This window comes from Pipistrellus hanaki (genome assembly GCF_964339955.1).
Source record: "Pipistrellus hanaki genome assembly, chromosome: 4".
In the NCBI taxonomy this organism is placed as follows: Eukaryota; Metazoa; Chordata; class Mammalia; order Chiroptera; family Vespertilionidae; genus Pipistrellus; species Pipistrellus hanaki.
This window is the reverse complement of record NC_140506.1, coordinates 96,322,164-96,349,988: the sequence shown is the minus strand read 5'-3', so window position 1 is coordinate 96,349,988 and position 27,825 is coordinate 96,322,164. Positions and strand designations below refer to the sequence as shown.

The following is a 27,825-nucleotide window of genomic DNA, read 5'->3' as shown; positions in this document are numbered from 1 at the left end:
TTCTCCAGCTTGTGGAGTCAGCAAGACTCCAAGAAACAGGCTGGTAGCCGCTGCTGCCCTCGGGAGCCAGCGGTCCTCCTGTGAGGGCCGGGCATGCACTTGCGGGAACAAGCTGCCCTCTGGTTCTGTGCATGTGTGCTGGGAAGTCCTTCTCAGTGCAGCCCTAACCCTCTGGCTGCCCTGTCTACCCGCCAAGATAGTCTTGGCAGCTCGGAAGGGCCAGGGCCAGGTGTTTTTGGTTTCTTTTTCCTAGTATCACTGAGCACTTAGCTGCATGCCACCCCCTAAGAACATGACATGTGTTAACTCATTTAATCCTTATAGCAATTTGTATGAGGTAGGTACTAATATTGTCCCAGTCTTGATGAGGAAACTGGATGTACAGAGAAGCTAAGGAATGTGCCTGAGATGGCACAGCCAGTGTCTGGAGGGGGGTGGGAAGCCCTCGGGGTTTTAATCCACCAGGGCCAGCTGGCTGCAGCGTCTGAGTTGGGGTCAGGGTTCCTGAACCGTCTGGGCTGGCAGGAGTTAGATGCAGGAACAGGAAAAGAATGCACCCGAAATGTCCTTCCCTCCTGATGGAGTCTCCGACGCCTGCGAGAACGGTGCGCACGCCCGCCCGCCCTGCCTGCCGGGCCGTGGGGGCCCAGAGGGGTGTGAGATTTGCCAGGTCTCGGCTAGCAAGTAGCAGAGCCCTGGCCCCTGGACTGCCAGCTCCGAACTCACTGTATCCGAAGCAAGATGGGAGAAGGATGAGAAATCCACTTGGAAATGAAAAGTGAGAATGGGGAGGGCCTGTAGTTCCCGGAGAGAGCTTCTGTGCCGGGAGAGGCTGCATCTGTGCCAGGCTTTGGCCTAAGTGGTTTTTTTGTTTTGTTTTTAAAGTATTTTATTATTGGTGTGTTTTTTTTGCATTATTTTTTAATATATTTTATTGATTTTTTTACAGAGAGGAAGAGAAAGGGATAAAGAGTTAGAAACATTGATGAGAGAGAATCATCGATCAGCTGCCTCTTGCACAACCCCCACTGGGGATGTGCCTGCAACTAAGGTACATGCCCCTGACCGGAATCGAACCCGGGACCTTTCAGTCCTCAGGCTGACGCTCTATCCACTGAACCAAACCGGTTTCGGCAGGCCTAAGTGTTTTTAAATGAAAATTTTCTGCGTTTTTCAGACAAGGCACAGACCAGCTAAATGTCAAAGGTCACTCAAGTAGTCAGTGGGGTAACTGGCATTTGAACTCAGCGTGTGAGTTCATGGCCACGGCCCAGAGAGGGGTGGTGAACAGCCCAGGGTCACACAGCCACAGCCCCAGGACCAGGAGCTCCTGGCCTCCTTCCAGCCCAGGAAAGCAGTGACACCTGTCTCCCAGCCAACGGGGCGGAGCAGAGGTGGAGCTAGTGAGACCCAGGTGCTTCTCCGAACTGCAGCACAGACGGCAGAGTAGCCCGGAGCAGCATGAAGCAGAGCTGGGGACCAGGGCTGCTCATCCTGGGAGCCGTGGTCCTCATGGAGGGTGAGCCACCTGTGCTGGAGTGGGTGGGGGAGTGGGGTGTGGGGGCTCAGGGGCCACCCTCTGCCCAGCAGCCCTGCAGCTTGGTGTGTGTGAAGCCTGCCTGTGGGTGACAGTCCGCCTGTGGTGATACACCATGTCTGGCTGTGTGTGGGGACATCTGTGTGGCTGTCTGTGTCCAAACGGTGTGATATTCTTGGGCTGGAGCAGTCTGTCTGCGGGGCTGTCAGCGCCTGTGTGTGCCCCGTGCCCTGCCTGCTCCTCTACTCCCAGCAAAGCCCCTTAGCCTCAGCCCCAGCCTTTCCTCCTGTCCCCTCTCTCCTGGCTCCGATGCGCAGTGGGTGTGTCTGTGTGAGCCCATTATGGGAAGAGGCAGGGCCGGAGCCTCTTTGGTTGAGTCTGGCAGTTCCTGGGAAGGTGGGGGAGTCTGAGTCGACAAAATGGGTGGACAGGACGCAGCCTCTAATCCTTCCTCCTCGGCCTCCGTGGCTAATGCAATTAAGCTAATGCTCTCCACACATACGGCTGCCTCCTGACTCAGTGGCGGGGGCAGGGGCTGGGGAGCTGAAGCGTGGAGGGCTGGCCTGGTCCCAAACTGAACCCCAGGCCCTGCTGCTTAGGCCGGAGTGCTGAGCACAGCTGAAGGAGAGCTAATTACTCAGCAGATGCTCTGAGTAGGTTCTAATAAAAGCTGTTCCCGGACCACATATAAATATTTTCATTCTGGGAGGGGCTGGTGAGGTGGCCACCGAGTCATAGGCAAGGGCCCAGGGCCTACCCCCAACCTGTGCCCTCCACCAAAGCTGGGCCAGGCAGGTAAGGCCCCCCGAGTCTCACCTGTGTCTCTCTCTTCCCAGGTCTCCAAGCAGCTCAGCGTGGTAAGCCTTGGGGACCGGGGGCTTGGGCCTTACCTGGGTCTGGATGGACCTTGGGTGAGGACAGGATTGGGCCTGCTCTCCTGACCCACCTCTCTCCACAGCCTGTGGGCAGCGAGGCCCTGGCCCCCCTGACCCTCAGGAGGGCAACACAGGTCCTGGCGAGTGGCCGTGGCAGGCCAGCGTGAGGAGGCAGGGGGTCCACGTGTGCAGTGGCTCCCTGGTGGCGGACAGCTGGGTCCTCACTGCTGCCCACTGCTTTGAAAAGTGAGTTGTGGCTGGGGTCCACAGGGCTTCTGACTTCGGGGGTGGGTGATGTGTCCCCAGACTCACAGTGCTGATCCCTGCCCTTAGAAAAGCAAAGGACCGTTTACTGAGACTATGCTACGTGCCAGGTACTTAGCACATTGCTCTTAACAGCCTTCATGGAGGAAGCCTTAAAAAAGAGAGTCAGGTTGGGAGAAGGAAAGACCTTGCTTAAAGCCACGATGCTATTTGTCCGTTCACCTACCTTGTTGTCTTCCATGGGCGCTGTGCCCCCTGGGCCTTGTCCTCTCTCTCCAGAGCGGCAGTGACAGAGCTGAGCTCCTGGTCCGTTGTTCTGGGCTCTCTGCAGCGTGAGGGGCTGAGCCCCGGGGCTGAGGAGGTCGGGGTGACGTCTCTGCAGCTTCCCAGGGCCTACAACCACTACAGCCAGGGCTCAGACCTGGCCCTGCTCCGGCTCGCCCACCCCACCGCCCACACACCCCTCTGCCTGCCCGGCCCGGCCCATCGCTTCCCCTTTGGGGCGTCTTGCTGGGCCACAGGCTGGGATCAGGACGTTAATGACGGTAAGTCTACCCCAGGCTGAAGTCCAAAGAGGCAGTCCACTTGCCCAAGGTCACACAGCCTCAGCTGCCAACTGTCTGCTTCTGCTCTTCTGACCCACCTCTCTCCACAGAGCCCAGACTCCAACCCCAACCTCAACTCCAACCCCTTCTTCCAGCTCCCAGGACCCTACGGAACCTGCGCCTGCGTCTAATCAGCCGCCCCACGTGTAACTGTCTCTACAACAGGCTGCACCAGCGGCTGCTGGCCAGCCCAGCCCGGCCTGGGATGCTGTGTGGGGGTGCCCAGCCCGGGGTGCAGGGGCCCTGCCAGGTCTGAAGGGGGTGCGAGGGGAGGAAGCAGAGGGCAGGGGCCTGGCTTTGGGCTGGGTGCTCGATCCGCAGGGAGGAGTGGAAGGGCTGCAGAGGATGTCTGTCCTGGGCTGGGCTCAGGTGTCTGTCCTTGGCCCCATTGCCTGCTTCAGGGAGATTCTGGGGGCCCCGTGCTGTGCCGTGAGCCCGATGGACACTGGGTTCAGGCTGGGATCATCAGCTTCACATCCAGCTGTGCCCAGGAAGACACTCCTGTGCTGCTGACGGACATGGCCGCCCACAGCTCCTGGCTGCAGGCTCACGCCGGGGGTGCAGCCTTCCTGGCCCAGGACCTGGAGGCCCAGCCGATCAGTGACGCGGACAGCTGTGTAGGTATGCGCGGAGGCTGAGTGTGGTGTGGGCACAGCCAGGCCTGCGTGAGGACTCCTGGGCAGCAGGTGGAAGCCACAGCGAGACAAATTTCAGCTCGCAATAGAGAACTGGCTCAGGGCATCCACTAACTGCCATATGCTAATTAGGGGGCTTTTAAGGGGTACCCTGAGTCCCTAGGATGGGAACAGCCCCCTGTAGGGCTGCGATGTTTCAGAATGTTATGGGTTTGGAGTTTAGGTAAGAAGAGGGGCCTGGGGTCCAGCTGAAGGTTTGGGGCCTTGCTGCAAGTTTCCAAGCAAGGACCCAGTGAGATTGGACAGGGCGGGGCTCCCTCTCAGAATTCTGGCTTAAATGATTAACAAGCAAATTGCATGCAAAATAATTCCTGGGAAGGAAGCTATGTCTTAATGGTAAGAGAAGCCCTGGTGAGCCAGGAATTCTGGAGCCAGCCCAAGCCCGGAGGGTGCAGACAGGTGGGGCTGAGGGACCATTAGCAGGCCACTCCCTTGAGGCCAAATCGTTGGTTAGGCCCTGGCTTTGGAATATCCGATCTGCTACTTCCCTGCAGTCACTGAGCTAGAAAGTCACTTCACCTCTTGGGAACTTTGGTTACAGGGGTAACAGAATTCTACCTAAAAGGCTGTTGAGGATTGATGGTATGTGGGGAGCACTTTTCCAGAAGGCAGATGGGAATCCATGTTTCAGCTTGCGGATCCTTGAGGGGAGAAGGCCCCGGGGCAGAGGCCCCCTCCGCATGGCCCTGGGATGCCCGGCTGAAGCACCAGGGGAAGCTGGCCTGTGGCGGAGCCCTGGTGTCGGAGGAAGTGGTGCTGACGGCTGCCCACTGCTTCATTGGGTGAGCCCCGTCTCCCTCCCTCTGTACCCGCTGCCCACCCCGCCGCCCAGTGCTGTCAGTGCCGTCTCTGCACAGGCGGCAGAGCCCAGAGGAGTGGAGCGTAAGGCTGGCAGCCGGACCAGAGGAGCACAGCCTAAAGCAGCTCATCCTGCATGGGGCTTACACCCACCCCGAGGGGGGCTACGATGTGGCCCTCCTGCTGCTGGCCCAGCCTGTGACATTAGGCCCCAGCCTGCGGCCCCTCTGCCTGCCCTACGCGGACCACCGCCTGCCTGAAGGGGGACGCGGCTGGGTCTTGGGGCTGGCCCACCGAGGAGCAGGTATGTAGGATCGGGCCGCCAGCAGCTACCCATCCAGCCTAGAGGCCACTGGGGCAGTCGGGTCTCTCCCTCCCCCACCACAGGCACCAGCTCCCCTCAGACAGTGCCCGTCACCCTCCTGGGGCCTAGGGCCTGCGGCCGGCTGCACAGAGCCCTTGGGAGTGATGGCACCCCCATTCTGCCAGGGATGGTGTGTACCAGTGTTGTGGGTGAGCCGCCCCGCTGTGAGGTAAGCGCGTCCCCTGGCATCCTCAGCCTGTAGCTCCAGTACATGGCCTGCTCTCTCCTCAAGTTCAGCCTTTCTGCCAACTGGCACCCTAACCCCTTCTGCCCCTCACAACTGCTTAGGGGTAAGAGGAAGTCACCCAGTGTCACCTGACCCTGGCAGGGCCTGTCGGGGGCACCACTGGTGTACGAGGTGAGGGGCACATGGTTCCTGGCTGGGCTGCACAGCTTTGGAGATGCCTGCCGAGGCCCTGCTCGGCCTGCAGCCTTCACAGCGCTCCCCACCTACGAGAGCTGGGTCAGCAGTCTGGACTGGCAGGTCTACTTCGCCGAGGAGCCCGAGCCCGAGCCCGAGCCAGAAAGCTGCCCGGCCAACATGAGTATGTGGCCCTGGGGCCTTCTGCCGCCTCTCCCCTCTCGACCCCTCTGTCTAGAAAGATCTGCTCTGAGTCACCCCTAGAGGCCTGAGTGGGTGGAGCAGGACAGACCATCTGGATCAGATTGTCTGTCATCGTGGGCTTGACACAGGCCTCTCAACCTCTTGAACCTGTTCCTCCTCCATCCCGGGGGCTGTCGGCACCTCCCTCCTCCTCCTCCAGGAGATGTGAGGCCTCCACCCACCTCTTCCTCTCCCACAGGCCAACCAGCCGACTGGTGACAGGTGGCTCTGAGATGCTGCACACACATCACTGCCTCTGGCCCCCCCCCCCCCCCCCACACACACACAGTTCCAGGCGCTGGGCAGGCCCAAAAGCCCAGTGGGCTCTGGGAAGGAGCCTGCCTGGATTGGCAGCTGCCCCGCCCCCCTGCATGACAGGGAGATGTCACCTGCAGACGCTCCCCACGCTCGGCTCTGCTCTCCGATGCAGGCATCCGTTTTCCCTCTTCTGCATCCCCTCACAGAGAATCACACCAGCCACATACTTGGAAAATTTTCTTTTTTGGCGGGAAGAGGGGATGGTGATGCATTTTTCCTTTTTTTAAACTTAAATAAATTGTTACAAAATAGACTTTAGAAAATAAGTTACAAATTGTAGCAAAAGCCCTCCCCCACCCCTCCCTCCACAGGCGACATTCTATCCCTGGCTCTCTGAACCTGCCTCCCTGGAGGTGGGTCTGGTTGGTGAGGGTGGCCGGCCCCCGGCAGACCCGTTACCAGGTTTCTTGTAGGGAACTGCATGGTGACAGAGGTGGGGGAAGGAGGCCCTTCAAGGACAGGGACAGAGGAGCACCTCACCCCTGCTCGGGAAAGAAGCCAGAGCTGGGTCTTCTTCGCAGGGGAGAGGAGAAGAGATGGGGGTGCCCAAACTACTCCTGAGTAGAACATGGAGGCCAAACCTTGCCCTGCAACCTCACTCCTGCCCTGTAGTGATCTTTGGAGAGTGAAGCTCAGAGGGAGAAGCTGAGCTCTGCAGGCCACTGGGGTGAAGGGTCCAGAAGTGGGGTCGTGGGGGTGGGTGGAGGGAGCAATGACAGGCCCGCTGCTGGTGCCTCTGACGCTCCTGGGGAGAGAGAAGTTACTGAGGGGGCACACTCCACACAGCTGGCACTCCCCTCCCCAGCCCTGCCCATGGCCCAGGGAACCTGGAGGAGAGCCCTACAGCCTCAGACTCCCATTGAGTTTCCAGACTTGGCTAACTGGCTCCTCACTCATTCCCTAAGGTTACAAGACATCTTTTATCTTGAACGCCATCTCATCATCTCTCTTAGGGGAACCTCAGCCACCATCCCCTCCTTCCCTGACAATTTCTGGTCAGGGGCCCGCCATCCCAGGACACCCACCCTCCTTGGTGGCCACCAAATGGAATGGCTCTGGGAGATCTCTCGAGGTGAAGCGAGCAAGCCCCGCGCTTGCTGAGGGAATAGGCAGTCCCAGCCTCATCTTCCTGCTCGGCTGGGTGTGGGCGACTCTGAGATTCCCCGATAGAGAAGGGTGATAGGGGCTAATGACTGTTGTTGCTACAGCTGGGCCTGGCTTCAAAGAAACCATCACCTGTGACTCAGCTTCCAGTTAGGGTGCTGGCAGTAGGGGGTGTGCAGGCAGAAAGGGTGGTTTGGTTGGATCCTGAATAGGACGTAACAGGTTGAATAAAGAGAAGAGGCATGAGGCAACACTGATAGGAAAGGACCAAAGGTCTAGTTTGCAAGAAAAGCAGAGGGGGAGCAGAGACCAGATGCAGGGAGCTGGGGGCCATGCACTGGCCTAACTTCTCTGGCCGAGTCAGCACAGAAGCCACAACGTCCAGTCTGGGGTGCCTCCCTCAACCCATTCCTCATTCTCCGACTCCCTGCCTACTCCAGGAAAGAGCTGAACCTAGATAACCTTTTCCTCTGGGAGTCATTACTGGCTGGGTCAGGAGGGTTTCCAGATGTCGTAGCCAGATGGTACCCAGCTGCCTTCCCTCCCAAACCAGACTCCTCTTTGGCTCAGGCACAGCAGAGGAGCCCACTCCTTATCCAACCCCATCAGCTATCTGTTTACCTGACCCAGGGGTTCAGATCTAGGCCACACAAAGGTCAGCATCTTCAAACTAGCTTTCTCATTCCATACCCACGCTCCTGGTCACCTCTTGGAACCCAAGGACCCTTTCCTCTCACTCCTTGCTTCCCCACTACCTCGGGGCCAGATTTTGCCCTCCACTGTATGCCCACCCCCTGTGGGATCCTTCACTCCTCTGCCCGTTCATATCCCCGTACCGGAGCTGGCCACTGTCCGCTCCTCCGGGTGCTGCTGCTGGTGCTGCAGAAAGCTGATGCGGCGGCGGAAGTGGCGGGGACAGTGGGGGCAGGAGAAGGGCCCCTCCTGGGGTGCATGGACCCGCCTGTGGCCCTCCAGCCGGGCAGCTGTCCGGAAGGCCTTGCCACAGATGCCGCAGCGGTGGCGTTTGGGGTCCGTGTGGGTCCTGCCATGGTTCTTAAGGGAAAGCAGGTTGGGCAGAAGTTTGGGGCAGAGGGAGCAAGGATAGAGTCCGGTGGTGTGGGCCTTCTGGTGGTTCAACAAGCTGCCAGCATGGCGGTACGAACGCCCACACTGGGCACAGCGGAAGGGCCGTTCCTCATCTCCAGCCACTGTGGACTTGACGCCCTGCCCTGCGTTAGCTCTCTCAGCACTCTCTCCGGGGGCCCTGGGGGCATCTGTTGGGGCCTTCTGGGCTTTGCCTTGACCAGCGAGATCTGCCTCATCCTCCACAGTCCCAGCTTTGGGGCCTCTGGTGGCCTCTCTCAGGGGCGGTACCTGACTAAGGCCCTTGGCATGAGTTTGCAGGTGGCTGGCTAGTTCATGTTGGAACTGAAAGGTTTGGCCGCAGTCGGGGCAGGCAAAGGTCTGGGAAGGTATGTGGTTGTGGCTGTGACTCTCAGTGGCCAAAGGATTCAAGAACTTGGAGCAGAGCAGGCAGTAGTGGCAGTCTGCCTCATGGGTGTGGTGGTTCAAGGGGCCTTCCGACTGGCAGGTCTTACCACAACGGCAGCAGGAAAAGGGGCGGCCCTCTGGCTGGAGCGGAGGGGTGCTGTCTCTATTGTCCCAGCTGTCCACATGACTAGGTCCATTGGGCTGGCTGTTGCCAAGGTGGCAGGAACTTATGGGGACACTGTCTGCTGACTCGTCTTCCGGCCTGGTCAGTACATGACCCCGAGGAACCCAGTCTCCATCATGATTCACCGGTCCCCCGTCTCCTTGCCATCCATCCATTCGCCCCATGCCCCAGGAGACTGGCCCCGTGGCATCTGAACCTGCTGACCTGATGGGGCTATGACTCTGCTCCCCTGGCCTCACGGCTCCAAACTGCCGCTGGGGACCTGACTCAGTGTCACCAGATCTGTCCTCTAGTCCCTCATCATCAGCGAGGTTCCCCTTGCCGCCCTCTGGGCCAGCAGGGCCGCCCTGAGCGCTCTTGGCCGCCGCCTCGTGCTCTCGCAAGTGCCGCTCCAGCAAACCCCGGCCGGGGAAGCCCTGGCCGCAGAGGGCGCAGCGGACCGCTGCCCGCCGGGACCAGCCTGCTCGCCGCCGCCGGCCCTCCGAGTGTAGCTTCTGGTGGTCCTTCAAGGCCACGAGGTTGGAGTAGGTCTTGGGACAGGTGGGGCAGCGGTACTGGCCCGTCTCAGGGCTGCACCGGTGGTTCAGGAGGCTGCTGGCGTGGCGGTAGTTCCGCCCACACTGCCCACACCGGAAGGGCCAATCTTCCCGAGCCAGTTTTCGGGTGCCCCCACCCCCACCCCGCTCGAGGTGGATGCGCTGGTGGTTAGCCAGCTGTTTCCGCAGGCGGAACGCCTTCCCACAGTCCCCACAGCGGAAACGCCGGGGATCTGCATGGATGCGCCGGTGGTTCTTGAGGGACATGAGGTTTGAGAAGCCTTTGGAGCAGGCCTGGCAGCCAAAGTGGCCGGTCTGGTGGCTCTGCCGGTGATTGATGAGGCTGCCGGCGTGCTTGTACGACCGGCCACATATCTCGCAGCTGAAGGGCCGCTCGGAACTGGCCTCGGTCTGGCAGCCCTTCTCCACGGTCTCGAACCTCAGCTCCATCTCCTCCCCCTTCAGAGTGGTCTCCTTCCATGTCTCTTCTTTCACCCTCGCCACCTCCTCTGGGGGCTCTATCTTAAATTCCTCTTGGAGCGTCTCCACTTCTGCCTGCTCCAGCCCCTCCTCGGCCACATTCTGGGGCTCACTGCTGCTTCCGGCCTCGGGGACGGGCCCCACCTGGGGTTCGGAGCCTTTGCAGCGAGGGTGGTTCCGCAGGTGATTGCGGTAGGCAGCCAGGTTGGGGTAGCAGCGGGAGCAGACGGGGCAGGTGTAGTCTCCAGTCTGGTGGATCTTGCGATGGTTCACTAGGCTGCCCCCATGGCGATAGGTTTTGCCACACTGATTGCAGCGGAAGGGGCGGGGCTGATCCTCCTGAGAGCTTTCCCCACCCTGCACGCAGAGGCTGCCTGCAGCCGGGACACCCACTCCCTCTCCAGACTCTGTGTCTCCACCGTCTGCAGGGAGAGAAGCCCCTGTGCCCTCAAAGACACCATCTGCAACAGTTTCCGAGGTGTCACCTGACTCTCCCACGTGGTTGGGAGCCTTGTCTGTGGTGTTCCCAGAATTCTGACTTTGGTGGTGACGCTCCAGGCTCCCCAGGTCATCATAGGTTTGACCACAGCAGCCACAGATGTGCCCATAACCGGCTCCATCCAGTGCCTCCACCTCCCGCTGCAGCTGGTTCAACAGCTCTGTTTCCGAGAGCTGTAGTGGGGTACTGTGGGTGGAGGCTGCCGCTGCGGCTGCTTCGTCTTCCCCCTCCTCCTCCTCCGAGCCCTCAGCCATGCCAGAGGAGTCATGAGCCTGGCGCCGGTGAAGCCTGTAGCCAGCCCGCCCAGGGAAGATCATGCCGCAGAGGCAGCAGAGGAAAGGCTGGGCCGGGGCTGCCTCCCCGGGCCTGTGGTTCTGGAAGTGGCTGCGCAGGGCAGGCAGAGAGTCGAACTCCTTCGGGCAGAGGGAGCACTGATAGATGTCTGGTGGGCGGCAGGGCCTGTGGCTCAGCAGGTCAGCGGCATGGGGGAACACGTGCCCACAGTCAGAACACGTGTGGGAGACCTCAGCCTGCCAGCCAGTGACAGCTTCCACAGAGTGGGGAGAGCTGGGCTGGCCGGGGGCCGGTTTCTGGTCTTCGTCCGCCCCAGGGAGGCCATCGCAGAAGCGCGTCCCGTTGCTTTCCTCCTCACCTGGCATTTCCAAGTTGTCAAGAAAGCAGGCTTCCTTCCTTTCCAGTCCTTCCTCAGGACCTCTGCTGTCTCCATCACCCTGGAAACGGGCCTCATCCCTTCCAGGCCCACTTTTGTCTCTTTCAGCATGGGCCTGCGAAGAGCCCGCAGCACTTGCCAAGCTGCTTTCGGCTCCACCAGGACTCTCCTCTGAAGGGCCCTGGGGACAGTCCAGGCCCTCACTGTCTTCTCCCAACTCCCGGGCCCAGTTCCCACCTGAAGGGAGTTGGGCTTCTCCCCCACCCCCAGCACTGCCAGTCCGCCTCCAGTGCCGCCTGCTCCGCCGCCGACTGTGGCGTCGTAAATGGTTCTTCATGGCAGCCATGGTGTGGAAGTGTTTGGTGCAGGCGCCGCAGCTGAAGTCCCCCGTCTGGTGGGTCTGCCTGTGGTTGATAAGGCTGCCCGAGTGGCGATAGCTCTTTCCACAGTCTCGGCAGGCAAATGCCCGAGGAGGCGACACCCTGGCCTCGGTCTTGCCATTCCCCCCTTCTCCCTGGGTCCCGCTGTGATGCTCAAGGCTCTCAGGATCTTCAAAGAGCGTCCCACACATGTTGTGTGTCTGCGGTGCTGTCGTATCTGCTGCTGGGGGGACCTCAGGGGCCGCCTCTTCGTGTTTGCACCCAGGCTCCTGATCCGTACACGGGGCTGCCTTTGATCCCGCTGAGTCAGACTCCGCCTTGCGGTGGCTGGGGGGACCTTCAGCCCCTGGGCCTGTGCTGCGACGAGCAGACTTGCAATGGACCCGCACGTGGTTGCGCAGGGCCATGAGGTTGGGGTACTTGCGGGGACAGAGCGAGCACTGGTACTCTCCCGTCTGATGGCTGTGGCGGTGGTTCACTAAGCTCCCCCGGTGGCGGTAAGCCCGGCCACATTCATTGCACTTATAGGGGCGGTGGTCCGGGGGGGTGGCGGGAACCTCTCTTTCTTTGAGGGTGGTCTCCGTCAGAGGCAAAGGAGGTGGCAGCTTGGATGGCTGCCCATCCTCTGCAGCTCCTTGCCGGGGCCTGTGATGAGCCCGCACGTGGTTTTTGAGAGCAGCTGCGTTGTACAGCTGCTTGGAGCAGATGGAGCAAGGATAGACACCCGTCTGGTGGCTCTTTCGATGGTTGATAAGGCTCCCAGCGTGGCGGTAAGTACGGCCACAGTCCCCACAGCGGAAAGGTCGGTACTCCTCCGGCCCACTGTCCTCCAGCTCCCCAGAGCCATTCAGCGTCGGTGTACTGGGGAGCTGATCCCAGCTGCTCTCGTCTGTGTGCCCATTGGTGGTGGGCATCCCTTTTTCTTCCCACAGCTGCTTCTGTCTTTCTCCCTCATGAGATTGCTGGTGTTCCAGCAGCTCTTGGGGGAGCCGAAAGGCACGGGGACAGCGGGGACACTGGTGAGGCCGGTATTGGGCATGGAGTCGGGAGTGGTTCTTCAGAGCCATGAGGTTAGAGAACTCCTTAAAGCAAATGGTACAAGGGTAGATGCCCACGGTGTGGCTCTGACGGTGGTTGGTGAGGCTCCCTGCATGCTTGTAGGTCTTGCCGCATTGACTACACTTGTACCGCCGCTCCTCCTCAGCAGGAGAGGACTGGGTGGGCTCCTGACCGCCTGTGAAATTCACCACGGATTCAGCCAAATACTGTTCCAAATTGCTCAGGAGGCTGCTGGCTGGAGTGGAGAGCAGTGGGGCTCTGCCTGAGCTGGTGATGGGTCCCCAGCCCTCTGCACCCTCCTCAGGGTTTGGCTGGCTTTCCCAGTCTTCTCTTTGTCTGATGGGTGGATCTTCCCAGGTGTCCAGAGCTGCCCTGGGGTCAGGCCCAGATTCATGGCCAGGTGTCTCTTCGGCATGTTGTCTCTGATTCCCCCAGCTTTCCCCATGGCCAAACCTCTGGCCCCAAGAGCCAGTAGACACCGTCTCCCTCTGGAGGCGTGGAGTGGCCTCCTTGGGGCTTCCCTCAAGAGCATGAGTCCTCATGTGGCTCTTGAGGGCCATGGGATTGATGAAGTCCTTGCCACAGGTGGTGCAGGGGAAGAGGCCAGTTTCATGGGTACAGTGGTGGTTGACCAAGCTTCCGGGGTGACGGTAGCCCCGCCCACACTGCTGACAGCGGTAGGGCTGAGGGGTGCTATCAGCCTCCTCACTGTCCTGGTTGGAGGATGGATGGAGCAGTTCACGGTGCTTTGACAGTTCCAGGACACTAGAAAAGAGGTGCTGACAGTCACAGCAGCTGAGTGAGGTGGGCACATCCTCCATGGGGCAGTGTGGCAGAAACCGGGAGGTTCAGGAAGAGCAGGCAGGTGGCAGAGGCATCTTCTTCTCGTGGTGCCCAAAGCCTAGGAAGAGAGGGCAGTGGTCAGAAGGAAGGCCTGAATTATCTTTATCTCTTGGCTGTATGAGCAACAAGTTTACCAGAGGTCACAGAGCGGCTCCCCAAGCAGCAATGCTGAGGGCCCTGCTTTCCACTGAATCTAATCTGGAAGCACCATCACTTAAGGCAACTCTGTACACAAGCTCCCCAGGTACGGGAGCTTCCCTGGGCCTAGCTCACCCCTAGAGGTATGGGGAAGGAAAGTCTAGAGGGATGTGACTGACTTCTGATCAGAGACCTGTTAACCTACTCTTCAGACCAAATCCAAAAAGTCTTACTGCCCCTAACCTTCTCTCTATAATTCTGAAACAAACAACGTATCTCCTGTGACATCTTAAAAGGAAACCTGAACCTTTTCTAGGGCTCTGAATAAGAGAGGTCCAGTCCTTACCCCTCAGCTAAGCAGAGTACCCGGAGGCACTGAAAAAGCAGTCTGTCCAGGTGACTGATGATGAGGGCCTGAGAGATGTAGTTAGGGCCGCCCTTCAGAGAAGGGGCTGGCTTGTCCCCCACGTCCCCTATTCCTCTCATGGTCACAACGTCTTCTTCCTAAAAGACTTTCTCGGCCACTTCTTTCACCTACTTCCCCTGAACACAATCTCCCATCATGGAAATTCCACCCCATTTCTGGTTGTTCTTCACCCTCTCTACCTTCTTCTTTCCGACACCTCCTCACTACAGCCTCGCTGCTGCCCTTCTGCTTTTCTTCTACCTCCTCTCAGAATACTGATGACAGCAATGCATGCTAATTGAGCATTACCGCATACCAAACACTGTGCTAAATAAAGAATATTCATTGTGTCACTTAATCCCCACAACACACGGCAATGCCTGTTGTCCCAGTATACACACGAGCAAACCCGCGGATTCAGGCAACCTTCTTTCCAAGGCTCTTGCACGCTCCATTGCAGGAGCCCGTACCTTCTACATCACCTTGGCTTTCCGACGGATTCTCTACTTCCACTGGACCCCGGTACAACTATCCCCGACTAAACCCCCTCACTGAATCTGCGCCCCGAACTCTCACTTCTCAAAGCCCCTTCGCTCAAGAGTGAATCCCCTTTCTTGGCCGTTTGATCTCCTGACCAGACGTGTCCTCTCGCCTCACTGATCTCGGCCGGTTTCCTCTTAAGACCCCTACCTCACACGGGCGGCCCCTTCTCGTTCCCGCCGCGGGTGCGTCCGTTGGGGACCGCGAACGGGAGCGCGCCTGCGCACTGGGACCCTCACCCTAACTGCAGCGTGCGCCCCCAGGGGTGGCTGTGGGGGGCTCTCGCGCTCCCACACACGCACACTCCGCCAGGGATCCCAGGGGTGGGCGGGGAGGGGGAGAGGGAAAGGAGAAGGTGGAGAAGGAAGGAGGTAGAGTAAAAAGGGCGCAGCTGACACGAGCCGGGAGCACCCCCGGCTCCGCGGACACTTCCTATTGTTACTAGGAAACAGGAAGTGTTCTAGCCGCAAAAGCTTCCCCGCGAAACCTCCCCCCGGAGAACACTTCCTGACCCGCCTCCGAGCACCCGGTCTGCGCAGACACACTTCCGGTGCTAAGAGAAAAGTAGCCGAAATGCTCCTCAGGCCCCACCCAGGCAGGTCAAAGCGCGGGTCGTTTCTGTAACCTCCGCCACACTTCCGGCAGGAGCAGCGAGCGTGGGTCTGGTCTATTTTGGCTGAGCGTGGATGAGGGAAAAGGGTTCTGCAGACATAACCTCAGTACTTTGGTGACACTTTGCGAGGGGCTCCCTGAAAAACCCAAGACAGATGGAGGGAGCTTTATGCACTCCTCGCTGTGAAGGGAAATGTTGTAGAATATGAGGACTTGGGCACTACAAGCTTGAACGTGGCCTATCTGTCCTCCCAGCTTATAGTTATTGGTGGTCTGGCTCTGAACTAACAGGGTCCCGGTGTGCATAGTAAGCCTGTCCGGCATCCCCTGTCTTTAACCCCCACAGAGCCCCCCCTGCGATTTATTCCTCTGCCACCCTCCATAAACTGTTGTCTTCCCTGTCGGTGAAGCTCCCTTCCACTTCCGCCCGCCGGTCCCGCCTCTCCGTCCTCCCCCCACCCCCGCTCCGCTGGGTCCTAGCGCCGGCCCCTCCCTGCAGCGTCTGGGCTCCGTTGGTGAGCGGAGCTGTAGCTGACGCCACGGAGCCAGCCCAAGTCCGTCAGGTAGGAAACGTCGGCGGGAAGCCGCGGGGACCCCCTGGCGTCCCCAGCGCGGACAAAATCCGAACGGACCTGTTTCCCTGTGGGTGCCGAGGGCGGATGGGGTTGGCCCGGCGCGAGCGGCGCGGGCGGGGCGGGAGGAGTGCGGCCCCGGGAGGGCGCGGGCGCGCTGCGGGCCCAGCGGGTCCTAGAACCCGCCGGCTGGCCTCGCGGGCCGGCTGTCCTCGCGGGCCGGCTGCTGCGGACGCCCGGGCTCCGCCGGCGCAGCCGCCTGCCTCGCGCGGCGCGGGCCCGGGGGTCCTAGAGCCCGCCACGTTGCGGGCTTTTGTCCCTGGCGCGCAGCCCGCCTAGCGAGAGCCACGGCGCCCGCGGCCCCCTCCCTGGCCGAGGTCCTGGCCACCCCGCCCGCGGTCCTAGAGAACGCCATTTTGCAGGTCTTTGTCCGGCCCCTGCTCTCGGTCCCATTCATTTGTTCATTCTGTCATCCTTTGTCACCCCGGGCCACGTTCTCCAAGGCCACGCTTCCCGGGGCTCATTCCTAGACGAGGCCGCTCAGGGCCGAGGCCGCTCAGGGCCCCGGCCCGCGCGGCGGTCCGGGGGGCGCAGACCCCTAGGCGGTTGCAGGGGTGAGAAGCGCAGCGTTTCTGCAGCTCTCGGCTCCTCGGCGGATCTGCTAGGCCTAACGCTCTTCAAACTCCCGCCTCCTTCAGAGAAAACGGGGGCCTAGGGCCGGGGCGCCCCTACTTCCACCGCCTGTTCCTGAGGGCTCTGGGGCACCGGTATTGATTGGAAGGTTGCAGAAGAGTTTTCCCATGAGAGAAGGCAAACCGAGGCAGAGGGCAAAGTCAGGTGGGGAGGTTTGAAAATTGTGGCCGGAGCTTAGGTTGCTGTAGGGAGGGGCAAACACGCTGAGCCGAGGCTGGGAAAGTGGGTTGGGGTTCGGTTGTGAACTGACCAGATTGGAGGCCTAGGAGATCATTAATTTTCACCTCTGCACGCACTGTTCATACTTACACGTCTGCCATCTCACCGAGGGTGTGAGGCCTGTGGGTGACTATTTGCTTAGATATGAGAGACTGAGGTGCAGAGACTATAAAAAGCGGCTCTTTTCTCGCCTCACCCAGCTCCCAGGGTCCTCGCCCAGACTCCCCGGGAATTAAGTCTCTGCACCCCTTCAGGCAGCAGGACCTCATCCCTCTCCTAAGCCAGTAGAGAAGCCAGACAAGCCTTCCTCACTTCAGCAGTGAAGCCAGTTCGGGAAAGAGGCGCGATGCTGTTTGGACTCGGGAACACGGACGCAGAGACATTCGGTTAATAAGTAGTAGTTGATGGCCAGTCTCACACATGCTGCTGTGGGGAAGGCAGAGGCTAGAGGCCTGGGTCTGAGTTGTGTCTCAGAGGTTGATTCTTTCCGTTTGTTTTGGGGCACTCGTCACCGTTCTAGGTGTAGTGGGTACAGAATAAGGAAGGTTCCCGGCACTTTGCCAGCCTAGATTCTTGTGCTGGAGACAGAATTAACAACTAAGCCATAAAATGTGTAAGTGCTATCAAAGTAATAATCAGGGGACAGAGAGCAAAGTTTGGGAGGCAGGCCTTCTAGCTTTGAATACTGGCTGTGACTATCACTACTTCATTTCCGTGTGCCTCAGTACCCTTGTCTGTGATGTGGGGGACATCACTGTCTCGCTTAGCCTGTTCAGACTGCCAGAGCAAAAAACAGGCTGGGAGCTTAAACAACAGGAATTTGTCTCTCACCATCCGGGAGGCTGGGAAGTCCAAGATCAAGGTGCTGGCCAGCTCCTGGAGGGGACTCTTCCTGGCTTGCAGGCATGCACACGTCCAGTCTGTCACCAACTTCTAGGCAGCTGTGAGACAGCTTGAGTGGGACACATAGAATTCTGAGAATGACACCTGGCCGGTGCTGAGCTTGCGAGAAGGAACGCTCTCCGTGTGAGCACCATAAGGAGATGAAAGTGGGGGGACAGAGGGAGCAGCAGGGGTGCCGGAAGCTGTAAGAAAGATGGTCTGGAAAGCCCTCTGAGAAAGTGACAGGGACCCGAGACCCAACTAAAACCAGAGATGTCCCACAAAGAGCCTTGGGGGCAGTGGTCCTGGCAGAGGGGACTGTGTGCCAAGGCCCTGAGGGAAGAAGGAATCTGGCTCTCTGAGGAAAAGAGAGGAGCCTGTGTGGGTGGAGCTTAGTGAGACCGGAAGAGGAATGGACGTTGAGGTAGGCAGGAGTTAGATGGTTCAAGGCCTCGCTGGCCACGACAGAGAAACTGGTCTTTGTCCTGGGGACAGTGGAAAGCCTTACGATTTGGCTAATAAGCCTCAAGGAAATGAAGACAGCTAGAGAGCGAGCCCAGCCCAGAGACCTAAGGACTTGGGTTTGAGTCAGGGCTCCTTGCCTAGCTGTGTGTTCTTGGCAAGTTTGTCCCTCGTGGGGCTTCATACACATCTGGAAACCAGGGGAAGACCCAAGGATGGGTCTTCGGTTCCTGAATGTTGCGTGTTAACTGGAATGACCCAGAAAGTGTGTTCACGGTGAAGATTTCTGTCCTAACCCCCCCTCCCGGCATGGGCATTCTCGGCCAGGGGTTCCCACTCCTGACGGGGAGACACCACTGCAGGGAGCGGCAGGGGAAGAGGCCTCACTGAGCTGAAGCGAGGAGGTGATTTTAGGCAGAGGCCTCGCCTGGCCTCGCTCTTCATGGCGCTGGGCGCCTGCTGGGACCAACCTGGTGCTCCCCAGCTTGTCCCCTGGGACGTACCTTAGGGGGATTTACCCACCCAGCTCTGGTTTCCGGTTCACCCACAGGAAGACAGGTCCAGCCCTCTGAGAGGGGAGCGGACATACAGGATTCCGGCTCTGGTCTCAGGGCGGTTCTGCAGGGATGGGAGAAGGCAGAGGTGCAGCCTGAGCTCAGAGTCCGGTCTGTGGGGCGGGCCCACGTGGCAGACAAGACTGAGGGCCCAGGTAACCGGGAAAGGACCCAACAACTCAGGCAAGTTGAACAGCCAGGTTCACCTCCCCTCTGCGAGTTACCAGGCGTGGCCATGGGCTAGTTGTTAAGTGCTGGCCGTATTGTTTCTCTGGGCCTCGGTTCTCTTACCTGTGAAAAGGGAATAATAATAGTACTTTCCATAAAAAAATAATAATAATAATAGTACTTTCCTCATGGTGTGGGCAGGAAGTTTAAGTGAGTTAAAACATGTAAAGAGCTTCGGTTACTGCCTATTATTTAGCAAGTGCTTTGTAAATGTGAGCTATCATTTTTTTATTAAAGAGAAACTTGATCCGTCGGGCTGTCCAGAGATGGCCTGGAAAGGAGGGAGTGAGTGCCTCATCCGGAGATAGGGAGAGATCCCCTGGAAAGTTGGTTCTCCAGCCCTTTAGCTCACTTTCCAGCCCCAGAACTTAGTGGGAAAAGTAAAACAGAAACAACAACAACAACAAGGTGCTGGTGGACAGCGTTGTGTGGGATTGGGGCCAAAACCAAAGCGGAGACGCGGGAGCTTCTGGGTGAAGGGCTCGCAGGGAGGGCTGACGGGGCTGGCAGCAGCAGGAAGGACCTGGGAGCTTGCCTGGTGTGGAGGAAGCCATGGAGCGTCGCCTAGTGCTTTAGGGCGGAGACACCAGCTGTGGGAAGCCGTGTTCCGTGGGGCCTGTGTCCACTGGATTGTGTGTGTGGTGGGGGCTGAGGCAGGCTCAGCAGGCAGAAGGGCGCTGGCTCTAAAGATGCAGCCCTTGCCGCTCCCTCTGGGGGCTCCAGTGCCCTCCCTGGACCATCGCTTAGAAGCCACCGAGCCCTGAGGTGAACAGATAGGGGAACAGGCTTAGAAAGGAGCAGAGGAAGAACCCGGCCGCCTACCCCTGGGTTCACCGGGCTCCCTTTCCCATTGCAGGTCCTTACCCACTGGGCCGCCCCAGCAGCTCTGCCGAGCACTCCCTAAGTGGATCTGCCCTAATCCTCTCCCTTATCCCCCGGGAGGATGAGCTGGTGTTAGGGCTAATGCAGCTGCTAATCCTATTCCCGCCAGCCTGAGCCGCAGGAACAGCTGTGCAGACGGCATCTGGCTCTGATGCCGCCCGCCCTCCGGTTTCCGGTTCACAGATGGGAAGACTGAGCAGGAAGGGTCCTCAGCTGGAGTGGGTGCCCAGGAGCCAGATCAGATACATCCGTTACGGCTCAGAGGCTTCTAACCGCCAGCGCTGGTTCACGCTGCCTGGAGAGTGACAGCTTCCTGTGACCAGAGCCAGGGGAGCGGGAGCCACAGCGATTCCAGGGCCGGGGTGGGCCAGGATTCCTGTATGGGGTGGAGTCCCTTAGAGCCCTGCGAGGCCGAGTTCTGTGTGGCCGTTGCTGCCTCTGAAAGCTAACCAGCCAGAGTGGAGAAACGAAATGCATACGCTGGGCCTATCACTTCCAGACAGATCCCAATCACCACAGCGAGCCCACTGGCTTCGCCCGCTCTGGGGCCTCCCTCTGCCCTCCCTGGGCACTCGGAGACCACATCTGGGCAGGCTCTGTGTCTGCAGCCTTGCCTAGGACCTGCGTCCTGGCACAGGCCGTGGACGCCGAGCTGAAGAAGGATGGTGAGGATGGAACCAGGGTGTTCTGGGAAAACTCGCCGGGAATGAAGCGCAGGCAGACATGGGGATGAAGCCAGCCTCCTTCCCTAGTCATCCTGAAGTCCCCAGTCCGACTCCTCTCCTCAGTGAGCAGACCCGAGAGGAAACGGGCAGGTCAGAGCCAGGGATGTTGGGAAGGAAGGATGTGGCTCTCCGGGGGGGAAAGTGCAGATAAGTTGGGTTCCAACTGAGGCCCCATGGGGCTTTGGTGCCGGAGAGGCCTTGGAGAGTGGCAGAGGGCTGTGGCTTCTGTCTGACTTGGCTTCTCTCACAGAGCTCTGCCCGTCGAGGCCATGGAGGGGGAGACGGCGGAGGCCCGGGTCCCGGGCCCCGGCTACAAGCGCTCGGGCCGCCGCTACAAGTGCCTGTCCTGCGCTAAGACGTTTCCAAACGCGCCCCGGGCGGCCCGCCACGCCGCCACCCACGGGCCCGCGGACGGCGCGGAGGAGGCGGCAGAGGCGAGGCTGAAGCCAGAGGCGGAGTCCGCAGCGGAGGACGCCGGCGGGGACAAGGCGGCGGGGGCAGCCGCCAAGCCCCGGCCGTTCGCCTGCCCGCTGTGCCCCAAGGCCTACAAGACGGCGCCCGAGCTGCGCAGCCACGGGCGCAGCCACACGGGCGAGAAGCCCTTCCCGTGCCCCGAGTGCGGCCGCCGCTTCATGCAGCCCGTGTGCCTGCGCGTGCACCTGGCCTCGCACGCCGGCGAGCTGCCCTTCCGCTGCCCGCACTGCCCCAAGGCCTACGGCGCGCTCTCCAAGCTCAAGATCCACCAGCGCGGGCACACGGGCGAGCGGCCCTACACCTGCGCCGACTGCGGCAAGAGCTTCGCCGACCCCTCGGTGTTCCGCAAGCACCGGCGCACGCACGCCGGCCTGCGGCCCTACGGCTGCGAGCGCTGCGGCAAGGCCTACGCCGAGCTCAAGGACCTGCGCAACCACGAGCGGTGAGGCCGGGGGCGCTGGGGGAGCGGGCTGGGGTGGTGGGACAGCGGGGCTGCTCTGGGCCAGAGTGGCCTGGGCCTGGGTCTGGGAGCAGAATGAGCGGTGGGAAGGTGAGTGGGTGGAGCTGTGGGCAATGGTGGGCAGGGGGTGGGGCTAGTGCTCCCGGGTCGGTTAGGTTGGTGGGTGGGTGGACAGGACATGGGGGGCAGGCTGATCTGGGATGGGGCTCTGGAGGAGGCAGGTGGGTCTGATAGGCATGGGTTCCCGGACATCGGGAAAGGGGCCGGGCTTGAAGTTGGGTCTCTGCTAGAGCCCAGGATGGGTGCATGGGGCCTGGAAAGCCTAGGTCTCTGGAGGGCAGAAAGGGGTGTTTTCTGGAATCTAGATACGCGAACTGAAGGTTTCTTACTCTGGGGTACAGCTCTGGATCTTAGGGGGTTGGGCCAAGCTCCCCAGGACAGGAGGGCCTCCCACGTTCACCGTGCAGACGGCAAAGGGTCAGGCGCCGGGCCTGCGCCTTCATCCGCTTCCCCGACTCCCACAGGTCCCACACGGGGGAGCGCCCCTTCCTCTGCTCCGAGTGCGGGAAAAGCTTCTCCCGCTCGTCCTCGCTCACCTGCCACCAGCGCATCCACGCCGCGCAGAAGCCCTATCGCTGCCCCGCCTGCGGCAAGGGCTTCACGCAGCTCAGCTCCTACCAGAGCCACGAGCGCACCCACTCGGGCGAGAAGCCCTTCCTGTGCCCGCGCTGCGGCCGCATGTTCTCCGACCCCTCCAGCTTCCGGCGCCACCAGCGGGCGCACGAGGGCGTGAAGCCCTACCGCTGCGAGAAGTGCGGCAAGGACTTCCGGCAGCCCGCCGACCTGGCCATGCACCGGCGGGTGCACACCGGCGACCGGCCCTTCAAGTGCCCGCAGTGCGACAAGACCTTCGTGGCCTCCTGGGACCTGAAGCGCCACGCGCTGGTGCACTCGGGCCAGCGGCCCTTCCACTGCGAGGAGTGCGGGCGGTCCTTCGCCGAGCGGGCCAGCCTCACCAAGCACAGCCGCGTGCACTCGGGCGAGCGCCCCTTCCACTGCGGCGCCTGCGGCAAGTCCTTCGTGGTGTCCTCCAGCCTGCGGAAGCACGAACGGACGCACCGGAGCAGCGAGGCCCCGGGCGCCGCCCCGCAGCAGGAGCTGGTGGTGGGCCTGGCGCTGCCCGTCAGCGTGGCGGGCGAGGGCTCGGCGGCCCCCGCGGCGGGGCCGGGGCTGGGGGACCCTCCGGCCGGGCTGCTGGGGCTGCCCCCGGAATCGGGCGGCGTGATGGCCACCCAGTGGCAGGTGGTGGGCATGACGGTGGAGCATGTGGAGTGCCAGGATGCCGGGGTCGGGGAGGCGCCTGGTCCCCTGGCGGGGCCGGGCGAGGAGGCGGACGAGAAGCCTCCGCAGTTCGTGTGCCGGGAGTGCAAGGAGACGTTCTCCACGCTGACTCTGCTGCGCAGGCACGAGCGCTCACACCCGGAGCTCCGGCCCTTCCCCTGCACCCAGTGCGGCAAGAGCTTTTCAGACCGGGCCGGGCTGCGCAAGCACAGCCGCACGCACAGCGCGGTGCGCCCCTACGCCTGCCCCCACTGCCCCAAGGCCTTCTTGAGCGCCAGCGACCTGCGCAAGCACGAGCGCACCCACCCGGCGCCCATGGAGACCCCCGCGCCTCTGGAGCCCCTGGTGGCCCTGCTGGGAATGCCTGAGGAGGGGCCGGCCTGAGCCGTGGCCTCCCCGGGGTTCAGCCCCATGGGGTGCCTCCCGAGCCGCCCTTTGCCCAGCTCACTCTCCAGACGCCAGGCCCCTGCCCCCAGGCGGCAGCTCACCTTCCCGGCAAAGAGCCCGGCGCCTGCTCCTGACGGGCTCTGTGAGGAGCAGTAAAGCATTCCCTTGGACCCCGGTTGGCTCCTGTGTTCTAGTTGGGGGTTCGGGAGGGAGTTTGGGCATTAGACAGGGTTCGCTGCAGATTCCTAGGCTGGCAGATTAGAAACTAGAGGGTCTAAAGTGTTTTAGAATGCCTGTGACAAAGGGTTTCATGGTCAAGCAAGTGCAGGAAATTCCCTGTGCCTTTCTTGGGGGTTCTTGATTAAAAGTGTGTTAAAGTCATTCATAAGTCCCGCAATGAACAAATCTATTTAGCTCTGTTTATCCCATACTTATGTAACCATGGAAACCTTTTACTGAGTAGTTTTCCTTCTCTCCTTTTTACAGAGAATAAACTGAAGCCCACAATTAGTATATTCCTTATGCACTGCAGTAACTAATTGGAAGATATACTTGAAAAAGAAGGGGCCCTTTCACAGTTACAAACCCATAAACTACAAAGTAGCATGCAAAACCTATAGGAAGAAAATGCTCTCTCCGGAAGGAGATAAGACATACACCATGTACCTACATGGGAAGACATTAAAAGATGTTGGCCTGCAGAAACCGGTTTGGCTCAATGGGTAGAGCGTCGGCCTGTGGATTGTAGGGTCCCAGGTTTGATTCGGGTCAGGGGCATGTGCCTTGGTTTCAGGCACATCCCCGGGGGGGTGGGGCGGGGCGGTGCAGGAGGCAGCTGATTGATGTTTCTAGCTCTCTATCTCTCTCCCTCTCTGTAAAAAAATTAATGAAATATATTAAAAAAAGAAAAAAAGATGTTGGCCTTGGCCAGTTTGGCTCAGTTTGAGCATCAGCCTGTGGACTAAAGGGTCCCTCGTTCAATTCTGGTTAAGGGCACATACCTCGGTTGCAGGCTCCTTTCTGACTCGGGCCCTGTGTTTCTCTCACATTGATATTTCTCTCTGCTTTTCCCTCTCTTCCACTCTCTCAAAAAGAAAAAAATAATATATATATAAAGATATCTTTGGGTGAGGATTAAAAAAAAAAAAAAGATGTTGGATTCTCCCCAGCTTAATGCTTAAATTCATTGCTACTCAAAAAAGGTTTTAACAAAACTTGAAAATCCGAAGTTCCTATGCAATACATTTTTTAAAAACAGTGGAGGTAATGTGTTTACATACTAGATAATCAAACACCAAAGCACAGGAGTAAAAACAGTATTGGCACAAGAATAAATTAGAGGAGTGGGGGAGAGGGTTCAGAAACAGCCCTAACTATTTCTGGGAATTCAGTTTGTGATAAAAATGATTATTCAAATTGGTGGGGAAAGATAGGCTGTTAATGGCTTTACAGTTATATCTATACGCTGAAAGGTTACACATCTTTCTAAGCAATTTTTCAAAGACCAAAATGAATAAAAATGAGGCTTCACTTTTAGTGTAACTTGGTACAGCCTGTTGGGAAGATGATTTGATTACATTTCTAAAAAAGTTAAATGGATATACCCTTTGGCTTGGCAAGTACACCTAAAGAATTTACACCTTAAATTTCCTTGTCCACTTAAGTGGCAAAATTGAGGGTAATGTTTAATACAGCAGAACTTGTGATACTGGGAACGCCTTAAATGTCCATTAGCAAAGGACTAAGGCCAGCCACTGTAACTACATTGTGCAGCTGTTTAAAAAATAAGACTTATCGATCTGTTTTTAACAATATCAAAAAAATATGTCAAATGAAAAGTGCAAAGCAGCATGGTTAGTATGGGCCAAATTACACATAAGTGCTCATTTCTATAGAATATTTCATAAATTTCAGCCACTAAGGCTTTCCCCATTTGTAAACCAAAACAGATCCTCTTCCATGCTTTTGTCATTTCTAGACTTGGGCCACCGAGTTGGCAACTTCAGGAAATGTGTGCAGTCTAACTCCAGGCCCATGTGCCAGTCAGCAGCTGGCTCCAGCCTAGGACTGGCATGCCAGGTAGCACCAGGAATAGAAGTGGTGGGTAATCCCTCGATGTCAGGGGACAGACAGCATTGCCATGCCCAAGCTTTGGAAAAGGCCCTCATTCCTGTTCTTCATGATGCAGAAAGAATCATTGATCAGCTGCCTACACTGGGCATGTGCCCTTGACGAATCATCCGGGACCCTTCAGTCCACAGGCTGATGCTCTAGCCATTGAGCCAAACCAGCTAGGACCTCATTCCTGTTCTTCATAGCCTAAGAAGGGGGCATGTAGCAACAGCAGGGGCCAAGGTGTCATGACTGCAGAAAGAGGGTACTAGTTTGACCAAGGGCACTCACTGCCCATCCACATCCCAAGCAAGACAAGCACTGACCCCAGATCTCCTGCCTGTTCTGGGGCCAGAGTCTGAAAGAAGGGGTCAAGAAGAAACAAACTAAATGGGGTTGGAACAGGGTGACTTTGGTTACTACTGACGTGATTTGTGACCTTGAGCAAGATGATTTATCCTGGGAGTTGGGGATGCATCTTTTAGAATTTGGTATAAAGACACCATATATTGGGCATTTATCCACAATGAAAAAAAGTGGGTCTGGGCCTAGACACTCACTGACCCCTTGGTTCCCCTCTGACGCTCCAGGCATCCCTTAGCCAGGCCTGCTTCCTGGGGACTTAAACAAGCTGCCGTAAAAAAATTAACAGCTATGTTAAGATGTAATTCATGTGCATACAGTTAACCCATCTGAAGTGTATAATTTGATGGTCTTTAGTACTTTCACAGGGTTATGCAACCATCACAATCTAATTTTAGAATACTTTTATCCCCCTAAAAGGAACTTTATGTCCATTAGCTGTCACTGCCTATTGATCTGTTCTCCCCTCACCCCACACCCACCCGCACCCAATTCCTCAGCCTGAGTCAACCACTAATCTTATGTCTGTCTCTATGGACTTATCTATTGTGGACATTTCATGTAGGGATCATGGAATATTTGGTGTTTTGTTACTGGCTTCTTAGCATAATGTTCTCAAGGTTCTTTCATATGGTTTTTCCTTTTTATTGTCTAATATTCCATTTTATGGATATACCACTTTTATTTATCCATCATCAGTGATTGGCAATGGGCTTCCATTTTTTTCAGTTGTGAATAATGCTGCTCATGAACATTCACAAGTTTTGTGTAGACATGTTTTTCAGTTCTCTGGGTATATAGATAGAAGTGGAATCGCTGGGTCATACAGTTACTGTTGTTTAACCATTTGAGGAACTGTCAGACTGTTTCCTAAAGTGGCTGCACCATTTTACATTCCCACCAACAGGGTATGAATGTTCAAATTTTCCTACATCTTCATCAACAGTGTTATTATCTGTCTTTTTTATTATAGCCATTCTACTGGATGTGAATTTCTGTTTTGATTTGCATTTCCCTAATGGCTAATGATGGTGAACATCTTTTCATGTATTTATTGGTTATTGTATATCACCTTTGGATAATGTCTATTCAAATCCTTTGCCCATTTCTTTGGTTGCTATTGTTAAGCCTCACCTAAGGATATATTTTTTTCCATTGATTTTTCAAAGAGAGAGAAAATGGAAGGGAGGAAGAGAGAGGGGAGAGAAAGAGAAACATCCAACACATTGGTTGGTTGCCTCCTGCACATGTCCCACCCACGTGTGGGAGTGAACCCACAACCCAGGTACATGCTCTTGTCTGGGAATTGAACCTGTGACCCTTTGGTGCCTGAGCCGACGCTCTAACCACAGAGCCACACTGGCAAGGGCCTTTGCCCATTTTTTAATTGGGTTGTTTGACTTGCTATTAGTGTTAAGAGTTCTAGATATAAGTTCCTTATGATTTGCAAAAGTTCTCTCCCATTGTGTGGGTTGTCCTTTTACTTTCTTGTTGGTGTCTTTTGAAGCGCAAGTTTTACATGTTGGTGTCTTTTAAAGCGCAAGTTTTACATTTTGATGTCCAATTTATTTATTTATTTTTTTGTTGCTTGTGCTTTGATAGCCATATATAAGAAATCATTTCCTAATCCCGGTCATGAAGATTTATGCCTGTGTTTTCATCTAAGAGTTTTATAAGTGTTTATAATCCACTTATAAACTTACAAGTTTAAAAATGATAAACTATAAATGTTTTATAGCTAAGAGTGCTTATATTTAGGTCTTTGATCCATTTTTAATTAATTTTTGTATATGATTTGAGGTAGGAAGTCCAACTTCATTCTTTTATATGTGGATATTCAACTATCCCAGAACCAATTATTGAAAAATCTTTTCTTTGTCCATTGAATTATCTTGACACCATTGTTGGAAATAAACTAACTGTAAATATGAGGGTTTATTTCTGAGCTCTCAGTTTTGTTCCCTGAACATGCCTGATATCTTTATTTATGCCAGCACCACACTGTTCTGCTTGCTGTAGCTTTGTAGTACATTTTAAAGTCAGGACCCGCGAGTCCTCCAACCTGTTCTTCTATTTCAAGATTACTTTTGTTTTTCTGGAACCCTGGCATTTCCATATGAATTTTAGAATGAGCTTATCAATATTTGCAAAAAAGAAACAAAAGAGAAAAGGAAAAGAAGATAGCTGGAATTTTTATAGGGATTGCATTGAATCTATAGATCAGTTGGAGTATTGCCATCATAATAATATTAAATATTCTGACCCAGGAGCATGGGATATTTAAAATTTTTAGATGTTTAGTTTCAACAGTGTGTTCTAGTTTTCAGTGTATAAATGTTATAGTTCTTTTGTTAAATATATAATTATTTTATTATTTTTGTTGCTATTATAAATGTAATTGTTTTCTTTGTATCATTTGTGGATTATTCCTTGCTGGTCATGAGAAATACAATAGATTTTTGTACATTA

General features: G+C 57.1%; 3 protein-coding genes across 13 annotated transcripts; 2 read left to right on the top strand and 1 right to left on the bottom strand.

Annotated features, from left to right (window-relative positions):
* On the top strand, nt 1-6,052 carry PRSS53 (serine protease 53). Of its 3 annotated transcripts, none has more exons than XM_084883036.1 (11): nt 1-1,519; nt 2,374-2,394; nt 2,496-2,658; nt 2,956-3,221; nt 3,377-3,531; nt 3,683-3,902; nt 4,608-4,758; nt 4,834-5,078; nt 5,162-5,307; nt 5,467-5,683; nt 5,942-6,052. In XM_084883036.1, exons 1-11 carry the CDS (start codon nt 1,462-1,464, stop codon nt 5,959-5,961), a joined length of 1,662 nt encoding a protein of 553 aa, XP_084739162.1. In that variant the 5' UTR covers nt 1-1,461; the 3' UTR covers nt 5,962-6,052. The 3 variants fall into 3 exon arrangements, with proteins under 3 accessions (XP_084739162.1, XP_084739161.1, XP_084739160.1); XM_084883035.1 differs by having other exon boundaries at nt 3,332-3,531; XM_084883034.1 differs by lacking the exon at nt 5,942-6,052 and having other exon boundaries at nt 5,467-5,822.
* Nucleotides 6,010-17,522, bottom strand: ZNF646 (zinc finger protein 646). Of its 7 annotated transcripts, none has more exons than XM_084883001.1 (3): nt 17,318-17,522; nt 8,001-13,364; nt 6,010-6,805 (listed from the first exon to the last, which is right to left on the bottom strand). In XM_084883001.1, exons 2-3 carry the CDS (start codon nt 13,282-13,284, stop codon nt 6,693-6,695), a joined length of 5,397 nt encoding a protein of 1,798 aa, XP_084739127.1. In that variant the 5' UTR covers nt 13,285-13,364; nt 17,318-17,522; the 3' UTR covers nt 6,010-6,692. The 7 variants fall into 7 exon arrangements, with proteins under 7 accessions (XP_084739127.1, XP_084739125.1, XP_084739124.1 ...); XM_084882999.1 differs by lacking the exon at nt 17,318-17,522 and adding an exon at nt 15,635-15,721; XM_084882998.1 differs by lacking the exon at nt 17,318-17,522 and adding an exon at nt 14,903-14,924.
* On the top strand, nt 15,032-27,825 carry ZNF668 (zinc finger protein 668). Of its 3 annotated transcripts, none has more exons than XM_084883024.1 (3): nt 15,032-15,565; nt 20,470-21,135; nt 21,678-27,825. In XM_084883024.1, exons 2-3 carry the CDS (start codon nt 20,489-20,491, stop codon nt 22,876-22,878), a joined length of 1,848 nt encoding a protein of 615 aa, XP_084739150.1. In that variant the 5' UTR covers nt 15,032-15,565; nt 20,470-20,488; the 3' UTR covers nt 22,879-27,825. The 3 variants fall into 3 exon arrangements, with proteins under 3 accessions (XP_084739150.1, XP_084739151.1, XP_084739149.1); XM_084883025.1 differs by lacking the exon at nt 15,032-15,565 and adding an exon at nt 15,891-15,996; XM_084883023.1 differs by lacking the exon at nt 15,032-15,565 and adding an exon at nt 19,466-20,309.

What these genes read in the sequence shown, in the direction of transcription:
- PRSS53 (XM_084883034.1), top strand. Translation starts at nt 1,462, where the DNA reads ATGAAGCAGAGCTGGGGACCAGGGCTGCTCATCCTGGGAGCCGTGGTC. An exon ending in TCTCCAAGCAGCTCAGCGTG is followed by an intron (nt 2,395 to 2,495) that starts GTAAGCCTTGGG and finishes CTCTCTCCACAG; the next exon opens with CCTGTGGGCAGCGAGGCCCT. An exon ending in GCTGCCCACTGCTTCATTGG is followed by an intron (nt 4,759 to 4,833) that starts GTGAGCCCCGTC and finishes GTCTCTGCACAG; the next exon opens with GCGGCAGAGCCCAGAGGAGT.
- ZNF646 (XM_084883001.1), bottom strand. Translation starts at nt 13,284, where the DNA reads ATGGAGGATGTGCCCACCTCACTCAGCTGCTGTGACTGTCAGCACCTC. An exon ending in GCGGACAGTGGCCAGCTCCG is followed by an intron (nt 6,806 to 8,000) that starts GTACGGGGATAT and finishes CTCTCTCCCCAG; the next exon opens with GAGCGTCAGAGGCACCAGCA.
- ZNF668 (XM_084883023.1), top strand. Translation starts at nt 20,218, where the DNA reads ATGGGGATGAAGCCAGCCTCCTTCCCTAGTCATCCTGAAGTCCCCAGT. An exon ending in ACCCGAGAGGAAACGGGCAG is followed by an intron (nt 20,310 to 20,469) that starts GTCAGAGCCAGG and finishes CTTCTCTCACAG; the next exon opens with AGCTCTGCCCGTCGAGGCCA. An exon ending in GACCTGCGCAACCACGAGCG is followed by an intron (nt 21,136 to 21,677) that starts GTGAGGCCGGGG and finishes CGACTCCCACAG; the next exon opens with GTCCCACACGGGGGAGCGCC.